Here is a 17,832-nt window from a genome sequence, read left to right on the forward strand (position 1 = left end):
AACATCAGGGTTATTTTGAACTGAAAAACATTTCAATAATCAGATTTGCAGCACAGCTGCTGGAGCAGTTGTAGCAGCACAACTGGAGAGGCTAGCAAATTGCAAGACGGATTAGAAACTGCTTACGCTGGCATCAGAGAAAACAATTTATTGTGAAAATGCAGCCCAGGAATACATTAAAGCGCAAGCACCCTACCGAGCACGGGGGTATAAACACATTGAGATCTGGAAACTCTTCGTTTGCAGGTTAAGGGGGTAAGGCAGTTTGGTAGGAAAGATATTAAGGTAATTGGGGAAAAAAATAGTGGTAGTCAGTAAGACTTTTATAATTTAAATTCATACTCATACTTCACCATACTGGGGCACAGTGGCTGTCGCAGCTGCTTGACACCCACCAGCGGGGTGGCTCTAATGATGGCCAGCTTAATTTTTCATTACGTGCCTTTAGGTGGGCTGTATTTTCTAAATTTTTTTTTTTATATTTACAGTGGTTTTTGGAGGGCTGGGTGCAGCTCCACATTTTGTGCTGCCTTTGGGGTGTTTGGAGGTTGCTGCTAAAACCAAGCCTGTACCAGGGCTTCTTCCTTGCCCTCTAGAACAGTCAGAAAACTTGGAATGCTATGATTTCCTTACTTCTTTTCATGGGAGGTGAAAGAAGGATCTGACTCAGCCACAGAAAACTGGTTTAAAACAGTACTGAACTCATCCATGCTGCTCAGAGGGGTGGTCAGAGCTCCCTTTTAAACTGCTGGTTTGTGCCTGGTGCTGCAGCTCCATCATCTTTCATCTCTCTTCAGTCAGTCCTCAGAGGAGAGATTAGATGGACATCACGGAGAAGTGAGTGGCCTTTATTGGGTAAAAAAGGCACGGGGCAAAGAGAAGCAGGGCAGTGTGAATGACAGGCACTCTGTAGATCTACGTCTGTGTTATTTTATCAAAGAACTGTACTTGTAGCATTGCAAGCTCTACCGTGGTAAACGTGGGACTGGTGTTAGGTGGGTGTTAAATCCTTGAAGGAAGGAAAACCGGAAAGCACAAACTGAGGAGGAGCTGTTGGGAAGTTTCAACTTCTGTTTTGCTACAGAAACTTGTCTGAAGTAAGTTTGCTTCTGGTTGGCATCAATAGGATTTAGTAAGGTAAGGAGAACAGAACAAAACTGATTAATATTCAAAGGTAAAGCTCGGCTAGTGATTGTCAGTTTGTCAGCATTACTAACTAACCAGCTCTGAGGACCTTCTCATGCCCTCTAACCCACGGTGTTCTTTTCTGTTCTGTTTTCTCTGCAGACGTCGGCTGATCTCCCAGCGATCTTCTCTGGAGACTCTGGAGGACATAGAGGAAAATGCCCCACTGCGAAGGTCATTTTATTTACTCTCTCTCTGGTTACTTGTCTGTAAGACGTGTACAGACAGACCTACTGCCCCTGTGCATGTGGGAAACCAGCTGGGTGTTCACGTTAAGACGTTCTTCATAGTGGGTAAAGTGAAACCTCAAGCACCCTACAGGGTGGTAGGTGACATGAATTACACGTTCCCTGGCTTTAGGGCATTAAGTAAAAAGTCAGTATTTAAATTAAATGTCAGGAAATAAGAAGTCAGATTTGATTAATAGAGAAATTTGGTTATAACTAACAGGAATTACTAGCTTCTAATGCAATACCTTTAAAAACTAAGTAAGCTGGTTTAATAAAGTAAGCTTTTGAAGGGTAGTATTTTTAGTATTCTTATTTTTTATGGATTTTTATAGTTTTTTTTTTCTTCATGCACATGGTCTTATTCCAGTAACCAACATTACTGTCATGCTGTATTGGCTGGTGGGTTTGTGACTGCTGCCTCACTAATAAATCTGCCCCATCTCTGTTATATCAGCAGCTTCAGTGCGGCTTTATTCCTGCATCCAGGAGGCCACGGGTTCTCTGGGCACTGCAGTAATTAGTCACTAGGGTGATGGAAAACGGAGCAACTGCTTAACAGTTCAGAAACGGGCTAAGCAGTAGTCTGACTGGTGCATGGTATGCTTCCAGGTCAGCTGTTCAGCAAGGCAGCAGCTTGAGTTTGAACGACTCTTTATCTTGGGACCTGCAATTCAGCTGGTTTATATTGATGTTTAGCCCATAGCCTTGTTTATCTACATGCAGTTTGGCTGTCTCTCCCCACCTCAAAGCAAAGACTTAATAGCAGAGGCTGTACCAACTGGCCTATTACCAAGACTTGATTATTTTTACCAAGCTTACTGTTGAATGCTTACCAGCATGTTATGAAGCAGTCTCATAAATGATTCAAATGCATAATTGGCAAAAGATATAAACAAATTATGGTTTGCCAGGCAGTATTTTTACTTGCTAATTTGCAGAATTGGTGGTAGAACCTCTCTCTTGGTGTTATCTTCCTGTGAAGAAAGTAACAAGGCTAATTGCAACCCGAGGGTGAGGGTATGTTAAGGAGTTTACTAGCAGAAGGAAGGCAGAAATGGCAAAGTGATGGGATCCCACCTCAGTGTGTGCCCGTGCAGCGTGATGGCATTTGGGAACAGTCTCTGGAGGCCTGGGACTGGTGGGCTGTGGTTTCAGTCCAACAAAAGGAACTCTTGGGGTTGGGAAGCTGCTGAACTCTGCCTAGGCATAGGGGAGGATGGGAAAAATAGATCAGGGAGCCTCAACACAGAGGGACTGTGCTGGTCCTGTCTGCAGGCGGAGGATGCTTGTCCCTTGTCTCCACGGAGGATGCAGTGGCTGCGGTCCAGCAGCCCTGACCCTGCAGCGAGCGCAGGAGTTATCCCCGCTGCCTGCACACTGCGCTGTGCCGTGCAAGAAAACAGCACTGAGGCAGAGAAAAAGCTGCCACATGCATTGTGGTTTCAGCTGATTAAAAAGAGCAAAGCTGGAAGTGGGGTGATATTGCTCTTTGTCTCATCTCTCCTCCCTCTGGCAATTTCTTTCTCTAACTGCAATTTAAAAAGTCCGTTTGGATGTAAAATAGATTTAAGGATTAATGTTTTGAAGACAGGTTTGGTTTTTTTTCCCCTGAGGTAATTTATTTTTAGTTGTTTTCTGTCAGGAATGTGAAAAGTAATATTTAGAGTAAAAAGCAAATAGGCATTATCCTTGCAAATGAGAGATTTTAAATGTTTCTAAAATTAAAAGAAGAAAGAACTTTCCTTAGTAACTTTATCAATAGTTGAGGAAGATACAAAAGTGTGTGTGTTGCTATAAGGGCGAAAATCCCATCTTTAACAGGTTTTTGTTTAGTTTATTTTTTTTCCTCTGAAAGCTTGCGCTAAGCTGTCACAGCAGATTACAGGAATTTATTTTTTTTTGCTGAGATTTTTTTCTATTACGTGTTTTTTTTGTGTGTGAAGGGAGGAGGGGTGGTGGTGCCTTTTTTTTTTTATTATTATTTTATTTGAGCTGTCGCATTTCCAGACTTATTGTCTTTATTGTTCTTGCTGATTCCTAACACAGGGTGACTTGAATCATTTGTCTTGTCTTTCCTTCCTGCCTTTGTGTAGACTTCTTGGCTGTACAGCAGGCAACTGAATACTTTTATTTTTTTCTCCTTTCCCGCCCCCCAACTGATTTCTTTTTCAGGTGTCGGACACTCTCAGGATCACCCAGACCAAAGAACTTTAAGAAGGTTCATTTTATCAAGAACATGCGGCAACATGACACCAGAAACGGCAGGTACTGTGCATGCAAAGGCTGCTTCTGCAAAGGCAGGCAATCCATGGTGCCTGAGGGAAAGGGCAGGGTCAGCATCTCCGTGCAAGGGCACAGTGTGCTATTGCTGCTTAAGCCAATGTATAATAATGGGCTTTAAAATAATCTGTGAAGGTGCAGGTTGCAGTCCATGCTTCTTCCTTGGGTGAAGTGAGAGTCAATGGAAGTGCTGGCCTGTGGATTTTCAAGACCTGTGTCTCCATAATGCAGATAACTTGCGTAAAATGAAGATCAGTGGGAGTAAACTATGCATTGTCTGCTTGTGTTTCTTCGAGAGTAGTGCCAGGTGCTAAGTGTGAGAGGACGAACCTGCTGGGAAGAAGTTTAGCAATGGCTGAATGACGTTTCGACATCTATTAGTGGGTGTGAGGGTAGGCGTCAAGCTAGCTGGCTTGTCAGGGCTGCCTCTGGCGGGAGGCTTAGCGGACAAGTAACTCAGGAAAACAGCTTCAGGGAAAGGTATTAAGATTATCCTGAGTCTTACAAGAGAAACTATAAACGTGACAGATCCCGGTCACACCATTGTGTCCTCCCAGATGAAATGTCCTAGGGGTGGTGGTGGCAAGGTGAGGAGTGGGATCCTTGTTTTTGGGGCAGAGGCAGGCAGGGGGGCACCCGGAGGTTGTGTGAGGGATGCATCTGCTTGGATTGCAGCACCAGTGGGACCTGTACAGCAGCAGTCGGCAGGGACTTCCCTTACTGCAAAGGCACATTGCCTCTCACGATGTTCCCATCAGCAAAATAGGTTCTTTATGGCAGCATCATCCAGCTCAGAAAGGAAACTAGCTCCTCCCTGCTTATAAAGACAACACCTGCCCTCTGCTTTTTTCTCCAAGACAATTTCCCCACGTGCCTCATGATTTTATTCTTGTCCTTCCAAACCTGAATAGGTTTGAAATAGGCGGTCTGAACAGGCTTCATGTAGACTAAACCATCCCACTGAGAGTTGACCCTTGTACATGCCTGTTCTCATACAACTGCTGTGGGCAAGAACCATGTACATTCTTGTGGACCGATTTGTCCATGTAGCCTGTGGCTTCCATCAAACATGGAACCAGGTCAATAGAAATTCTGACATTACATTGAACCGCAAGTTTTATGAATTGAATTCTGGTAGGTGTTACTTGGCTTGAGTAAAATTTTCCTCACGTTTATTCTCCCACGTACAATTAAATGAAGTGAAAGGTAGTAATCAACATAAATATTGCAGAAGGTGGCTCTGAGAGATGACGGCTTTTAAGAAACAGCTTTTGTAGCAAACCAGACGTATGCAGAACTGTTGACTTAACTATTGTCTGACTAGCAGCCAATGATTATCTTTACAACGAATACATGTGGAGTCAAATGCTGAAAAGCAGCCCTCTAATTTCAGTCTGTTTTGTGCATAAATACATGTATGCTTTATGAATTTCTTATAGGAGAAAATACTTTCCTAAGGTTTTATTCCACAGAGGATGTTTAATTTCTGAGATGCCTACATAAAAAACAGCCATAAGCTTGATAGAACTGTCACCTGAAAAAAATGAATAAATATTTGATTCATGAACTTTTTTTTCAATCCATTGCAAAAAAGTGTTTGTAGGATATATCCTAGCATTTTGTCTTAGTTTATATATTAGTTGTTATGTCTGATAATATAACTGAATATTTTTCTTGCTAAGGAAACAGTGAGTAAGCTTCTGCTATTCAACTGGCTTCTTATCTTTATCAGCAGGCACAGTTTTCCAGAATATTTCCACAATAATAATAATAAAGATCCTTTTATGTAGAAGACAGATAGAATAAGAATAAGATACAAAGTTTTGGAAATGCTTTTCATCCTATAGACAAAGAGCCACAGCAATATTAGCTAAAAATAAAAAAGCAAAGTCAATACTTTGTGTCACCCCAAAGGCCAGCTAAGTCTAGCAGTAAGTAATCTGAGCACATACCCTGTTTTTCTGAGGTGTATGGATGCTGTTGCAGTCACTGAAGTTAATAGGAATTCTAGATGAAAAGGACTTCTGGAAATCCAAGTGGATTTGCTCTATGTGTTGATCCTAAAATCAACAGAGTTTCTGAGTACCTTAATACCTTTAAAGATGTTCCTGGTTCCCTGTGACCGTAGGAGCATGGTATTGCAGTGGATAGAAACACCTCTTGGGACTCCTTCCCATGCCCAGGACCTCATTCCAGGCAGCTTGTGCTTGGTCACGACACTGACACTGAGCTGTGCTGGAGTCGGGCTCTCTGCGCTTTTTTCCAAAACCCCTGAGCCTTCTGTTGTGACATGTCAGCCTTTCACTTAACTTGAGGATCCCAGCTTTGAAAACATCTACACCGAATATGTTTTTGAGTGGTGAATTTGATAGCTGGTCATTAAAATAGCTAGCGCTTTCAGTAATTGTTTCTCTGGTTTGTGACTGTGAGTGTCACAGCAAAGAAAACTGCAATGTGGATGATGGAATCCTGGAACCATTTTGTTGGAAAAGACCCTCAAGATCATCACGTCCAACCATTAACCTGACACTGGCACTAAACCACGTCCCTAAGAACCTCACCTGTGCATCTTTTAAACCCCTCCAGGCATGGTGACTCCACCACTTCCCTGGGCAGCCTGTTCTAATACCTGACAACTCTTTCCGTGAAGACATGTTTCCTAATATCAAATCTAAACCTCCCCCGGCGCAACTTGAGGCCGTTTCGTCTTGTCCTATCACTTGCTACTCAGGAGAAGAGACCAACCCCCTCCATGCTACAACCTCCTTTCAGGTAGCTGTAGACAGCGATAAGGTCTCCCCTCAGCCTCCTTTTCTCCAGGCTGAACAGCTCCAGTTCCCTCAGACGCTTCTCATCAGACTTGTGCTCCAGACCTCTCACCAGCTTTGTTGCCTTCTCTGAACTCTCTCCAGCACCTCAGTGTCACTCCTGTAGTGAGGGGCCCAAAACTGAACACAGTATTTGAGGTTCAGCTTCACCAGTGCCAAGGACAATCACTTCACTAGTCCTGCTGGCCACACTATGTCTGATACAAGATAGCTCAGGGCTTGTTTGTCTTTTAACTGCTCGTATTTGTGGCTCTCAGCCTGTGAAGTGAGGTTTCCCTGTCCTGTGGCCGTGAGAATTCTTCCCCTCTCAGCCATGGGGGTGACACAGCTGGGCAGTGATGCTCTGGGTACAGCCTTTGGCAGTCCAGCAACAAGGCAGGACCGGCCGTGGTTAAAATAAGAGTTCATCTCTACAAACGTTGCAGAAAAAACTGTCACCATTGATGACATTGATGGTTGATTCTGGAAAAATGAAAGAGAAAAGGTTTTGGGTTTCATTCCTCAGAGTTTTGTGATCTGGGAAACTGCTTTATGGCTTGAGCTGCATACTTAGCTTTCCAAAGAGCTGGGAAAAACTTGAAGAAACTTGACCTGCAGAAAACTGCTGCAGGGTGGAAGAAGCCAGTCTAGACTCACATCCAGCTGCAGGGGTGGAAATCATGTCCATACAGAAGTTAGTAGCATCTGAGGGTGACGGAGCACTGGAACAGGCTGCCCAGAGAGCTTGTGGAATCTCCTCCTCTGAAGACATTCAAAACTTGCCTGGACACATTCCTGTGCGATCTGCTCTGGCTGAACCTGCTTTGGCAGGTGGGTTGGAATAGATGATCTCCAGAGGCCCCTTCCAACCTCAACCATTTTGTGATTCTGTGATCTTTTTCAGCGCAGAGGAAAAATCACCTGTGCCCAGACTGCAGCTTGTCAGCCAGTCCTTTTAAAGCTTCCTGTTGGTGGTTCTGTGCACTGGTTAAACTGGTTTCTTCAGATTTCTAGGATGTAGCTTATTAAAGGAGCTAGAAAATTAGGTTTCCTAGACTGTATTGTCAAAACAGTCTTGTAAAATAACACAAAATAAATTTTCCCTTTAAAAGAGAAAGGCAAGGCAACCCTGACATACAAGTTAGCACAAGAAGCAACCAGCATATGCTTTCACCCACTTTACTCAGCAGGTTTATTGGTGGTATCTTCCATAAACTGTGAAGCAGAAGATTCCCTATGCAGCAGAAACAGGCCACAAAAGCAACAACCTGAGCCAGCTGAACAAGCAATTCATGGTGAGAGTGGGACAGGAACATTTCTAGAGTCATCCTATATTAGCAGATATAAAAGCAGTAAACCAGTGCTCCTCTCCCACCCCCATGCTATAGCTTTCTCAGGTTTTTTGTTAGTGTACGTATAGTTCCATGCCAGGGCCAAACAGCGTCCATAGGGTATGAAATGTCTGGTTTGGTGCCCTTTTGATTGTTCCTTATTACTTTTAGCCACCTTCCAGCAGCCCCAGCTTGAGCTCAGGAAACTGCAAAATCATTTCTGCTACCCAGACAGCATCCATGGTTTCTGTGTTGTATGTAGGGCAGCAATGCCCTGGTAGTCAGACATCATCAATGAGCTATGAAAGAAGAGGCTACAATATTCTGCATGTACATGGTACATATGATATACATCACATTGGCTGATGGCAGCCTTTTTGTACAACACACTCAAACCTAAGACAGACGCTAGAGAAAACAGACATTGCTATCTGCTTCAAGTCAAGTGAATTACTGATTCTGTTGAGAGCCTTATGCTCTACAAGTTTTTGTAGTTTCATAGGATACACCTCATTAAAGAAATTGCAAGATTAGCTTGTACAGTCTCAGACAGTTACACATTGTCAGAGCTCTCTTGCAAAATAATGGTTGCTCTGAACCATAGTAATTAGTACAACTTCTTGGTGAAATATGAGAGTTAGTGAGTAAAAACCTTTTCATGAAGTCATTTCAAAGATGTCTAGGTGGCACAATAGCAGTCGGGGCACGTAAACCCACTCTGACTCAAACTGCTTCTTATGTCAGAGATAAGTCATTCACTGCTGCACAGGGTTGTAGATGCTCTTTGTTGAAGAACTGAAGTCCAGGAGAAGGCTTTTCTCCCATAAACAAAAATTCAATTTTCTTGAACAGCAGCCAGCTACAACCACACCTTCTTCAAAGTGCAGTTTATGACAAGTTTCTGGACCTTCTGCTCCAGCAAACCTTTGCTGGCCCTCAGAATATTTTTATTTTCCATGCATATCATCAGACCTCCAAGTAAAATGCAGTTCTGTCCCTCTGTGATGAGCTTCTGACCGCTGCCTGCCCTGCTTCTCTTCCAGTCCAGCTCCTAAGGCTGTTTCGAACCAGCCCCTGCCAGCAGGTTTTGTGGCATTCTAGCAGTGGAAGCTGTGCGCTCCTTTCTTGCTCTGCCTGGGAGATCTTTATGTAAAGTCAGTCCCCCAGTTGGTGTTTTGAAAGAAAGGCAATATTTGGGAAAGAAATCTGAAAAAACTAGAGGCTGGGCTGATGCTTTTTATTTCCTTTCTGGTCTGGTTCCTGATACACACAGCAAGTTTTTCAGTGGCAACTTCCCTCCGTTGTCTCTGCTTGTGGGCATGGAAGCACTGATTTGTTTAAGTATTAAGGACTGAGGGGGTTTTGTTTTTATTACTGTTGCTTTTGTTTGGTTGGTTAGTTTTGGTTTTTTTGTTAGGGAGGTATAGGGCGTTTGTGGAAGAGCTGTATTTCTTGAAGAAGCCAGGGGAGCGGGGGCAATATGCTTAGTGGGTACCGTGGTTTTTGGAATTCAGAGCTGATTTCTGATGTCAGCCTCAAAATCTGTGCCAAGTTTCATACATCAGCAAACAAGGCTTCCAGTGAACAAGCAAGCTGTTGTGAGTAGCAACCATTCAGCAGTGAGCAGTAGCAAGCACAAAATTAATCATATGCTGGGTTTTTTGCTGCCTTTCTCAAATGTGAAAAATTATTCCCCCCTGCTTTATAACTTAGTGATGCACCATGAGGCCATCTTATGGGATCTGAGATGTTTAGCATAGGTAAAGGGTGTTGTAGCATTCAGACAAACAATGAAATCATACATTATCTGCTGCAGAACTTCCTAATGCCGTATGCATGTCTATTATTAGAAACCTTTCTTTATTAGCAGGTAAATACCACTTTGCTTTTAAACATGCTTTTAAGGAAGAAAATAGGATTGCTCTAGCAGAATGATCCAGGAGAAGGAAAATTGATAATTCTGCATTTTCCCAAGCGTTACATACAGCAGCTCTCTTGGGGATCTAAGCCCTTTCCAAGAACGATGACTAAGCTGGTCCCTTAAGGAAACAGTGTTTTAATAACAGTGTAACTGGTATGAGATTCGTAGGCGCATATAGTGGTTTTTGGGCAGTAAAGAACTTGCTTGCTAGCGCTTGTTGTCCAGCTTTGACCAGTGTAGGACAAAGAATGAGAAATTCAGCGGAAATCTTCACATACAGACCTGTAGCACATAATGTCAGAAAAAATCAATGTTGAAGAGCAGGTGAGGGAGTGCAATAGCCCTGACAACCAACCTAGCAGTAGGTCCTAGCATTTGGACCACAAGTGAAGATTTTTAGAAAGGTAAAACACCAGTAAATTCTAAAACTAATCAGATTAGAACATGGCACAAGCTGCCCTGACTGTGTCTCAAAAGAATTTGAGGGGATGCAGCCTGTTGGCCAACTCTAGAAGGGAAAAAGGGTCTTTTTAGCGTATATTGTACAATTGTGGTGTCCTGAAGATAACAAGGAAAAAGGATATAGGGCCATGGTTTAGTGCTAGAGTTAGGTTAAGGCTGGACTCGATCCTGAGGGTCTCTTCCAACTGAAATGATTCTATGATCCTATATTTATAAATAATCAGTTATTTATTGGCCTTTTGTATCTTTGGTCTTGAACAAGCTTCTCTTGGCTTCTTGCCAATCTGTGTCTCCCAAAACGATAATAATGTAGTTACTGGTGGTCCAGACAGTTTAATGTAAAGTGGGTCTTGACCTCAGGGTGGTTTTAATGTTGCCTAATGATACGTCAGAGCATGATGGCTAAAGGCAACAGTGTGGCTGTAAAACAAGTAGGTTGCTCTAAGGTGTTTGATTTAAGGCCACACAATGACTTTGCAGATGATGCAGAGATTTGGAGACTGGTTACAAATACAAGGCATTTGAGGTAAGAGTGGCCTGGATTCTGAGATAAGCTCTGTGCAGGCAGATAATGTGTGCTTTTGTGTAGCCAAATCTTGAGCTACCTGCCTATAAGGAATGAAGGCAAACTGTGTTTAGAGGAGGGATTCAGCCCTGACAGTTTAGTAACCAAGACATATGCGGCACTGGAGGAGAAGGGGTGGTGGGATCAGTTGTGCCTGAGTGTCAATGCAACATCAGAGCCAAGAGGGCTGATGTGGTTACTGAGCACAGGGGCTGGCAGGTTGTCAGGGTTAGGCACTCATCTTAAAGGTAAGACTGAAAGATGTGATGTTTATCTTCGCCATCTGTGCAACCACTGAGGCCAGTGTTACAGCCCAGAGACCAAGAAGGGTGATGGGGAAAAACTGAAAAAGACTCAAGGAGAAACCTGGGAAACAGTGAAAGGATCTGAAAGCTTATGACAATAGCAAACTTTGACTTCATCCATGAATCAGTCTGTTGCAGGAACATTAAGCTGAAAATCAAGGGAGTCCTCTGGTTTAGCAGAGAAAGATCATGACCAGCAGCTGGAAATTCTTGTCCGATAAATGCAGACTCGAAGTCAGCCATGGAGTTGTGGTGTGCATCACAGGTGGTTGTTGGCGTAGGTCACGGGGGTTGCTGTGGGTTCCGTCTGTTTGGTTTCAGCCATAGCGATGAGTAGCCACAACGACTCCTTGCCTCTCTGGGTGGACTCCTCTCACTAGGGCTCCTTTCACTAGAAAAACATCTGTCTCAGGTTCCAAGTAATGTACTCCAGGTAGTCTTCCTAGAAAGCCTGTGGAGTGGATGGGACTCCACTGCTCATTTGCTGTGTAATGTATGGCACAGGTTTCAGTGCTTCTGTGAAGAATCAGTAGCATGGTAGCCTACCTGTGAGATAAAAAAGAGGAGGGAGAAATCGCCACGATGGAAGTTTTATGATTACAGATTTCTCAACGGTAACATCTGTTGCTTTGCTTATTGTGGTGGGACTTTTAAATTTTAGTCTTTGATTTCTTTTATTTTCTTTTATATTTTAGAATAGTCCTTATCAGCAGCAGAAGATCCTTCTGTAGCATATTTTCAGTGCTGCCATATCGAGACTGTACCCAAGTCGGGTATGTATATTTATGCATGTACTACATAGTCTTTCGGGGCCTGCATGTAGACCTGATAACAAGACAACAGCATGATGGAGGCTAATGCTTTTATGTATCTGCTCTAAGAAGAGATAAATGCACTTAGATATATTTGCCTTGTGGAACATTACCAAGTTGAAACTGCAGCTCTCAGTCACCAATTTATTTATATGTGTTGTGGTACCTTTGGTTATTAAACCCTCCTGAAATCAATGTTCTTGAAAAATACACTGGTTTTATTGTGTATTCTGACTTCACTCAGCTTTGACAAAACACGTATTCTAGACATCGCAGCTTTTATTTTATAAGGAGTCTTATCTTTCTTATTCTCCCACACAAACATGGTGCTACTGTATCTAGATTTTCAGAACTATAGAGAAATATTTGGATTTAAACACAATACCCTTTCGTTGTACATTTAACCATTAGTCAGATCATTCAGTCAGTTAGAACAGATTGTTTCGGCCATAATACCATGCAGGTTCTTAGCTGGTATAAGCAACATCCCTGGAGCTGCTGTGTATCCCTCAGTGTGCTGAGATGCTACACCTCTGATAGAAAAGTTTATTTGGATTGAAGCAGTTCTCCAAAGACTGAGAAGGCTTTTTGCTCTTGGACTGAACCTGTAGAAGTGGAAGAAACTGAACTTGGCTAGGACATGTTGCCTGGCAGGCTCTGGGGCACGGCTTGCTGGGTGTTTCCAGAGGCACAGCACAAAGCTGGGAAGGGTCATGCTGGTGGGTGGCAGCTCCATGTCCCTGGGGCAGAGAGTGAAGCTTGGCCACCGCGGCCACTTGCCAGAAAGCTGGGAGTTGCCTGTAGCTGGGGTCAGCTCAGAGCCTGCGAGGCTTAAATTCTGTGTGGAACACTCGGCTGATACACTGAGGTGCATTCGAAAGACCCACAAGTCATCCAGAGTCAAATTCATCCAGTGCAAAAAGGATGAGTTTGGCTTGTATTTTTCAGCCATCTATTCAGTTCTGGAGGATGATGTGCCACAAGTTGCTTTTGCATCAGTAATTCAAAACAAAGGGAGATGATTTTTAATGCACAAAGAAAGGGGACACCTTTATAGGAGAGTTGACTTACTTCCCTGTCTCTTAGAGTACATTTTTTCCCTTAATTAAATGGGGATGACACATGAGGCAAATTCTTGACAGACTGACAGCTTTGTTCGTTCTTCTTGGGTACACTGTCATTCATTTATGGTCATTGGCCTGTGGAATTTGCCTCTTTATTGAAAATTGAATATATTTTGAAATGCTGATGACTGGTTATAGTTTCTAAATTAGAGCAGTAACAAGCTCAGCTGCAAACCTAAATATTATTTCAGCATGTCATGTCTTGTGCTATGCTTACGCAGCAAGAAGGGCATGGGATGAGAAAGTAGCAATTGCCAGAACAAAACAATCCAGCCCTGTTCCCTTTGCTAAAAAGGCAAGAATTTTTAAAAAGATGCCCTCTGTCTTTCTACCAGAGCATCAGAGGAAGAGAGAAACAATTCAATGGCACCTCCTTCCAGGAACAGCTGGTGCAAAGAACAGATGAGGCAGTATGGCATAAACTGTAGCCACTCTGTTTGGGCTGCACAGTGTTTGCATGCTACTTTGCACATTTTGGATGTGTGGTAGGAGAAGGGGGAGACACTAGTACCCTTTTGAAGTGCTGTAGTGACTGCACCCTTTAGCTTTGATTTCTCCGAATCTCTGGATCGCTGACATGTGTCCCCAGGCAAAACGTCCTGACTGGTTTACATTCTGCAAACATTAGTGAATAGTTTAGAAAAATAAATTGTTGCAGGGAACCTTGGCGTGTCTGCAGTTAACACAGGCTGGAGTAAGCCCTGTCAGGAGTGCAGGAGAACGGGATGGACACACACACAGGGGAGGCTGCTCCTTGTGAGCAGAGCGGAGCTCTGCTGCCTCTCCACCTCTACCACAACTTGCGGGCACCGTGGCCAGCGAGGAGAGCTCCAGGCACAGCTGTGTTTTGGAGAGGCTGACAGCTCCCGTTATGTTGTATATGCAGCTCAGAAGAGCTCTACTGTATCAGTGCTGGCAGATAAACTGCACTAGCAGACCTGTTTGAAAAACCTGTCTGAAAGGCAGATCCTGCAGACACAGCGAAACTCTGCCTATATGGCCAGGGTAGATGGGGCAGCATCAGCCCTTACAATGAGACAAAAGCAGTGTCCTCCTGGCTGTGTCCTTTTCTTGCCCACCTTCATGTTGAGGTCAAGTTACAATAGCAAAACCCCTCCCCAAGCCCCCAGATGGTGTTTTTCAATGGTTGCAGAAATACAAATGAAGGTTGGGGGCGTGTGGTGAGGAGAGCTGTGGAAATACATGAGAAGATGAAATTTGAGTTGTCCCCTGGGTTTCCCAAGTCCCCCTCCCTGGCAGCTGGGCAGTTGCCAGCTCACTGGAGTGTGGCTGGCAGCAGGTTTTTGAAGGGAAACGTGCTCCAGAGCAGCACAGGGGCTGCTGGTGATCAATGGTGGTTTTTACTGCTAGTGGTTTCAGAAGGCCCATCTGGTGGTACTTGCTGGGGCTGAGGAGCTAGGACAGTGTGTGCCAGGGGAATTACTTTCTCTAGTTTTCTTTGTCATGCCGAACAGAAGTGAAAATTACAAAGCAAAGAGTGACGTAGTGGGGAGAAAGAAGTCGTGAACAGAAGTAATCCCCAGAATTTTCTGCCTTCGAAATTTGGCTGTATCTTGCATCTGATGGAAACCCAATGCTTTAGCTTATAGTGTTTTTGTGCAAGTAAAAAGGAGAGAACTGGAGCTAAATTAACAAAGGTTTCAAGACATGTTATCTCCTTCTGGAGTCACCGAGAGGCAGGCACTTTGTGGATCTGGGCCATAAGTTCTCCTCTCCAGGTCTGGCTACATTAAGTTTGCCCCCATTTTGGCTGAAGACTGGAACAGCGTCACCTGTTTCCATGACCAGGAGTAGGGTAATGTGCAGGACCAAAGCTTGAAGACATTGAAAGCAGTGTAAGGAAGGCTATAGTGCAAGGCAGAAGCTGAAAGAGACACTGAGTGTCTTCCCTGTTGGCTTCCCTTGGCCCCCAGTGTCCTGCAGTGTTAAGAGCCCAGAGTCATCAGGCCCTACCCAGGGTTTAGCGATAAGAGAGCTGCCCTGTACTGACAGCACTATAACAGTGCTATTGCCTCTGCTATTAAATTGACACACACACACATACACTTGTCATCATTACAGGCTGATCTGCAGAGGCAGGTAGTGCATACAGGACTCAGCAACACTGATATTGTTGGCTGAATGCTTGGCTTTATGTTTTTATGAAATACGAAGTCATTGTGTGATGCACAAGGTTAGAGGCGAGGCAATTCAAGGGCTAACGGTGGTACTGCAGGATCAGTTGTGCAGTTGCTCCTCTTTTTTTCAATGTGTTGGAAATCTTCCTGACTAAAGGATATTAATGATGTGGATTTTTCTGCTGAACATCTTGTTCACCTGTGAAACACACATGCTGTTACCACAGGGATTTTGTGGTAGCATTTACAAACAAAACACATGCATGAGGAGATGCAGTAGTGATGACTAAACTTTTTTTACCACTGTGAAGAGATACTTGTGCTTTATAAAAACTGTTTCTCCTCTGCTTTCTCACCATTCACTGATGTTTTACTGTGGATCGTGTTGACACCGCAGTATTCTTTAATAATACTTAAAAATTTGAAACATCATATCTAATATTATGCTAATACTATTCTTCAAGTTCCTCTTGTTTAAAAATAAGTTCCTCTTTCTTATTGAAGTATAATGCTCTGAAAGATGGAAGAGCTGCTTTGCAAAGGGTATTGAAACTGGATTTCTGGCTTAGCATCCACTTCATATCTTCCTTTCGGCAGATGAGAATTAATCTCCCTATAGCCCTGCAGAGGGGCAGAAAGTGGGAGGTAATGACAGTTATCAGAGATGCACCTTGTGCACCCCCTGAGCTACTGTGGCACACACGACCTTTGTCAGAGGTCGTCATGGTGGAAGCTCATGGCAAGTGGAGTTGAGCCTTGGTGCTGCTCCTCTTCCAGGACAGGGGGAGATGCCTCAGGTCCCGAACAAATAGCTGCCCCGCCACACGCTCACTCAGCACATGCACACACATGCTGAGCTGCTCTAGCCCCTCAGAGGGGATTCGTGTCGTGGCCGACCAAAGAGTGGAGCTGTTTGAAGATGGGTTAAACAAGACTTGAAGGAATCATTCATTTGGAGATGGGCTGCAGGTGTTTTCAGGTGAACTGGATTTCAGCCCTTTGAGACAGGAGCTGAGGGATCAGACACAGCAGATATTAGCCCTTTAGGCACTAGACAGGTTGTGCTCTGAGTGCCAGGGTCCCTGTGCGTGTCCCCAGAGAAGAATTGTTATGACCCAGCTGTCCCTTGTGGCTAGCACAGGGGAACATGCCTGCAGATTTCTGCCCACCTCACTCCCCAGCACGGTCTGTGCAAGGGCGATCTGTGAACCCTCCGTGTGACCCCAGCTGGGATGGAGAAGGACCAGGTTCAGTTCTGCCTCCAGATAGCTACCCTTGAAAAGGCAGATTTCCTGGGCAGAGGAAGAAGGGAACCCATTCTCCATTGCTTACCTGCTCTTGAAGCTTCTCTAGACACCATTTCTTAACTTCCAAGTAGATGGTACAATTCTGATGGTCCTCATGCGTATTACTGGAGTTGCTCCATGTGGTCTGAAGAAAGGCTCGGAAGATGCTCATAGAGAACTGAGAGCAATCCGATTTTTGTTAGTATTTTAAGGTGTATAAGCATTTTAAAAAAAGTAGGTGGCCATGTATGTCTGTCACTGTTAGTGGTTTTAAAAAGGAAGAAGAAGGTACCATATTGTCTTTCCCCCCAGGAAAAACAGCAATGAAGTTAATTGGGTTTATAGTTCTGGTTTTTAATTTGGCATCATAATGGTTCATAATTTTAAACCATGTTTTTGAAAAGTGACTGTTTGGGCTTGCTTTTGTTAATGGCAAAAACATTCGCAGATTGAAATCATACCTGTTCGAATTATATTTTATTTTGCGATGTTGTAAGAACGTCTTTAGAGCTTCTGAGGTCCTGTGAAGTCCCACCCAGGAGATGGATCTAAAAGACCCGGGGCAGGAGGAGAGCTGGTGGTGTTGCAGGGATGCAGCTCTGCAGCACAGCTGGTCTGACATCCCGTTCTCAGCCTCTGGGCTTGCAGTGGCACTGAGGCTGGAGATGATGAGCTACAGGGCAGAAAATCCAGAGCATCAGGCAGTATGTGTCCTTATAAAACCAGCCAGTTCACCTCGTCTTTTATTCTTCATGGCAGTGAATTCGTTAAGTGGTTAGAAACTTACCTGCAGCAGGCAGAGCTGCTGAATATTGCTGTCTTGACAAGAATATTGGTATTTATCTGACTGAATTTGCCTCCAGTTAAGAGAAGTGACACAATATGGGTATTGTGGATTGAAGCCCAGGAAATGGACCATTCTTTTGAAGTAAAGCAGCAAGTAATTAGATAAAAAAAATTTGTGCCCTCAGAAATGTTACAAACCAGCTTCATCCAGTTTCTGAAGATAAATCATTGTTGAATTTAACTTTGAATTTAATTAAGTGCTGGCCAGAGTTCAATGATGCTGCAAGCAAGATGTTTTCAATACCATCACCCCAAATAACATGTAGTCACAACAATCAATGAGTCTATAGGCCAGGCATTCCCAGTGGCCTTCATTATCTAAACTCTGAGATCTTTGTTTGTTTAAACTGGGTAAGAAAGTTGTATGCAAAAGGAGGCAAAAAGAAGCATTTAGGTGAGATTGTCTCACGCACCGCACCTGTGCTGTCACTTACTTTGGCAGGTGAGGTAACAAGCATTTCAGTGAGTGTGGAAGACAGGAATATTTACAGGAGAAAAGAGAGCATCCAGATTGCTGTAAAGACGGTAGCAATAAGCTCA

The 17,832-nt window shown here is 43.8% G+C and overlaps 1 protein-coding gene across 2 annotated transcripts in view; it reads left to right on the forward strand.

Moving 5' to 3' along the window:
- Window positions 1-17,832, forward strand: part of CABLES1 (Cdk5 and Abl enzyme substrate 1) — a 76,116-nt gene that overhangs the window by 34,959 nt on the left and 23,325 nt on the right. Inside the window, exons 2-4 of one of the 2 annotated variants that reach the window (XM_065053319.1) lie at window positions 1,288-1,359; window positions 3,588-3,680; window positions 11,782-11,859. In XM_065053319.1, coding sequence (XP_064909391.1) covers window positions 1,288-1,359; window positions 3,588-3,680; window positions 11,782-11,859 — 243 coding nt within the window. The remainder of the gene's footprint in view (window positions 1-1,287; window positions 1,360-3,587; window positions 3,681-11,781; window positions 11,860-17,832) is intronic. The other variant, XM_065053320.1, reaches the window with a different exon arrangement.

The sequence above is a fragment of the Columba livia genome, chromosome 2, assembly GCF_036013475.1.
Source record: "Columba livia isolate bColLiv1 breed racing homer chromosome 2, bColLiv1.pat.W.v2, whole genome shotgun sequence".
Classification (NCBI taxonomy): domain Eukaryota; kingdom Metazoa; phylum Chordata; class Aves; order Columbiformes; family Columbidae; genus Columba; species Columba livia.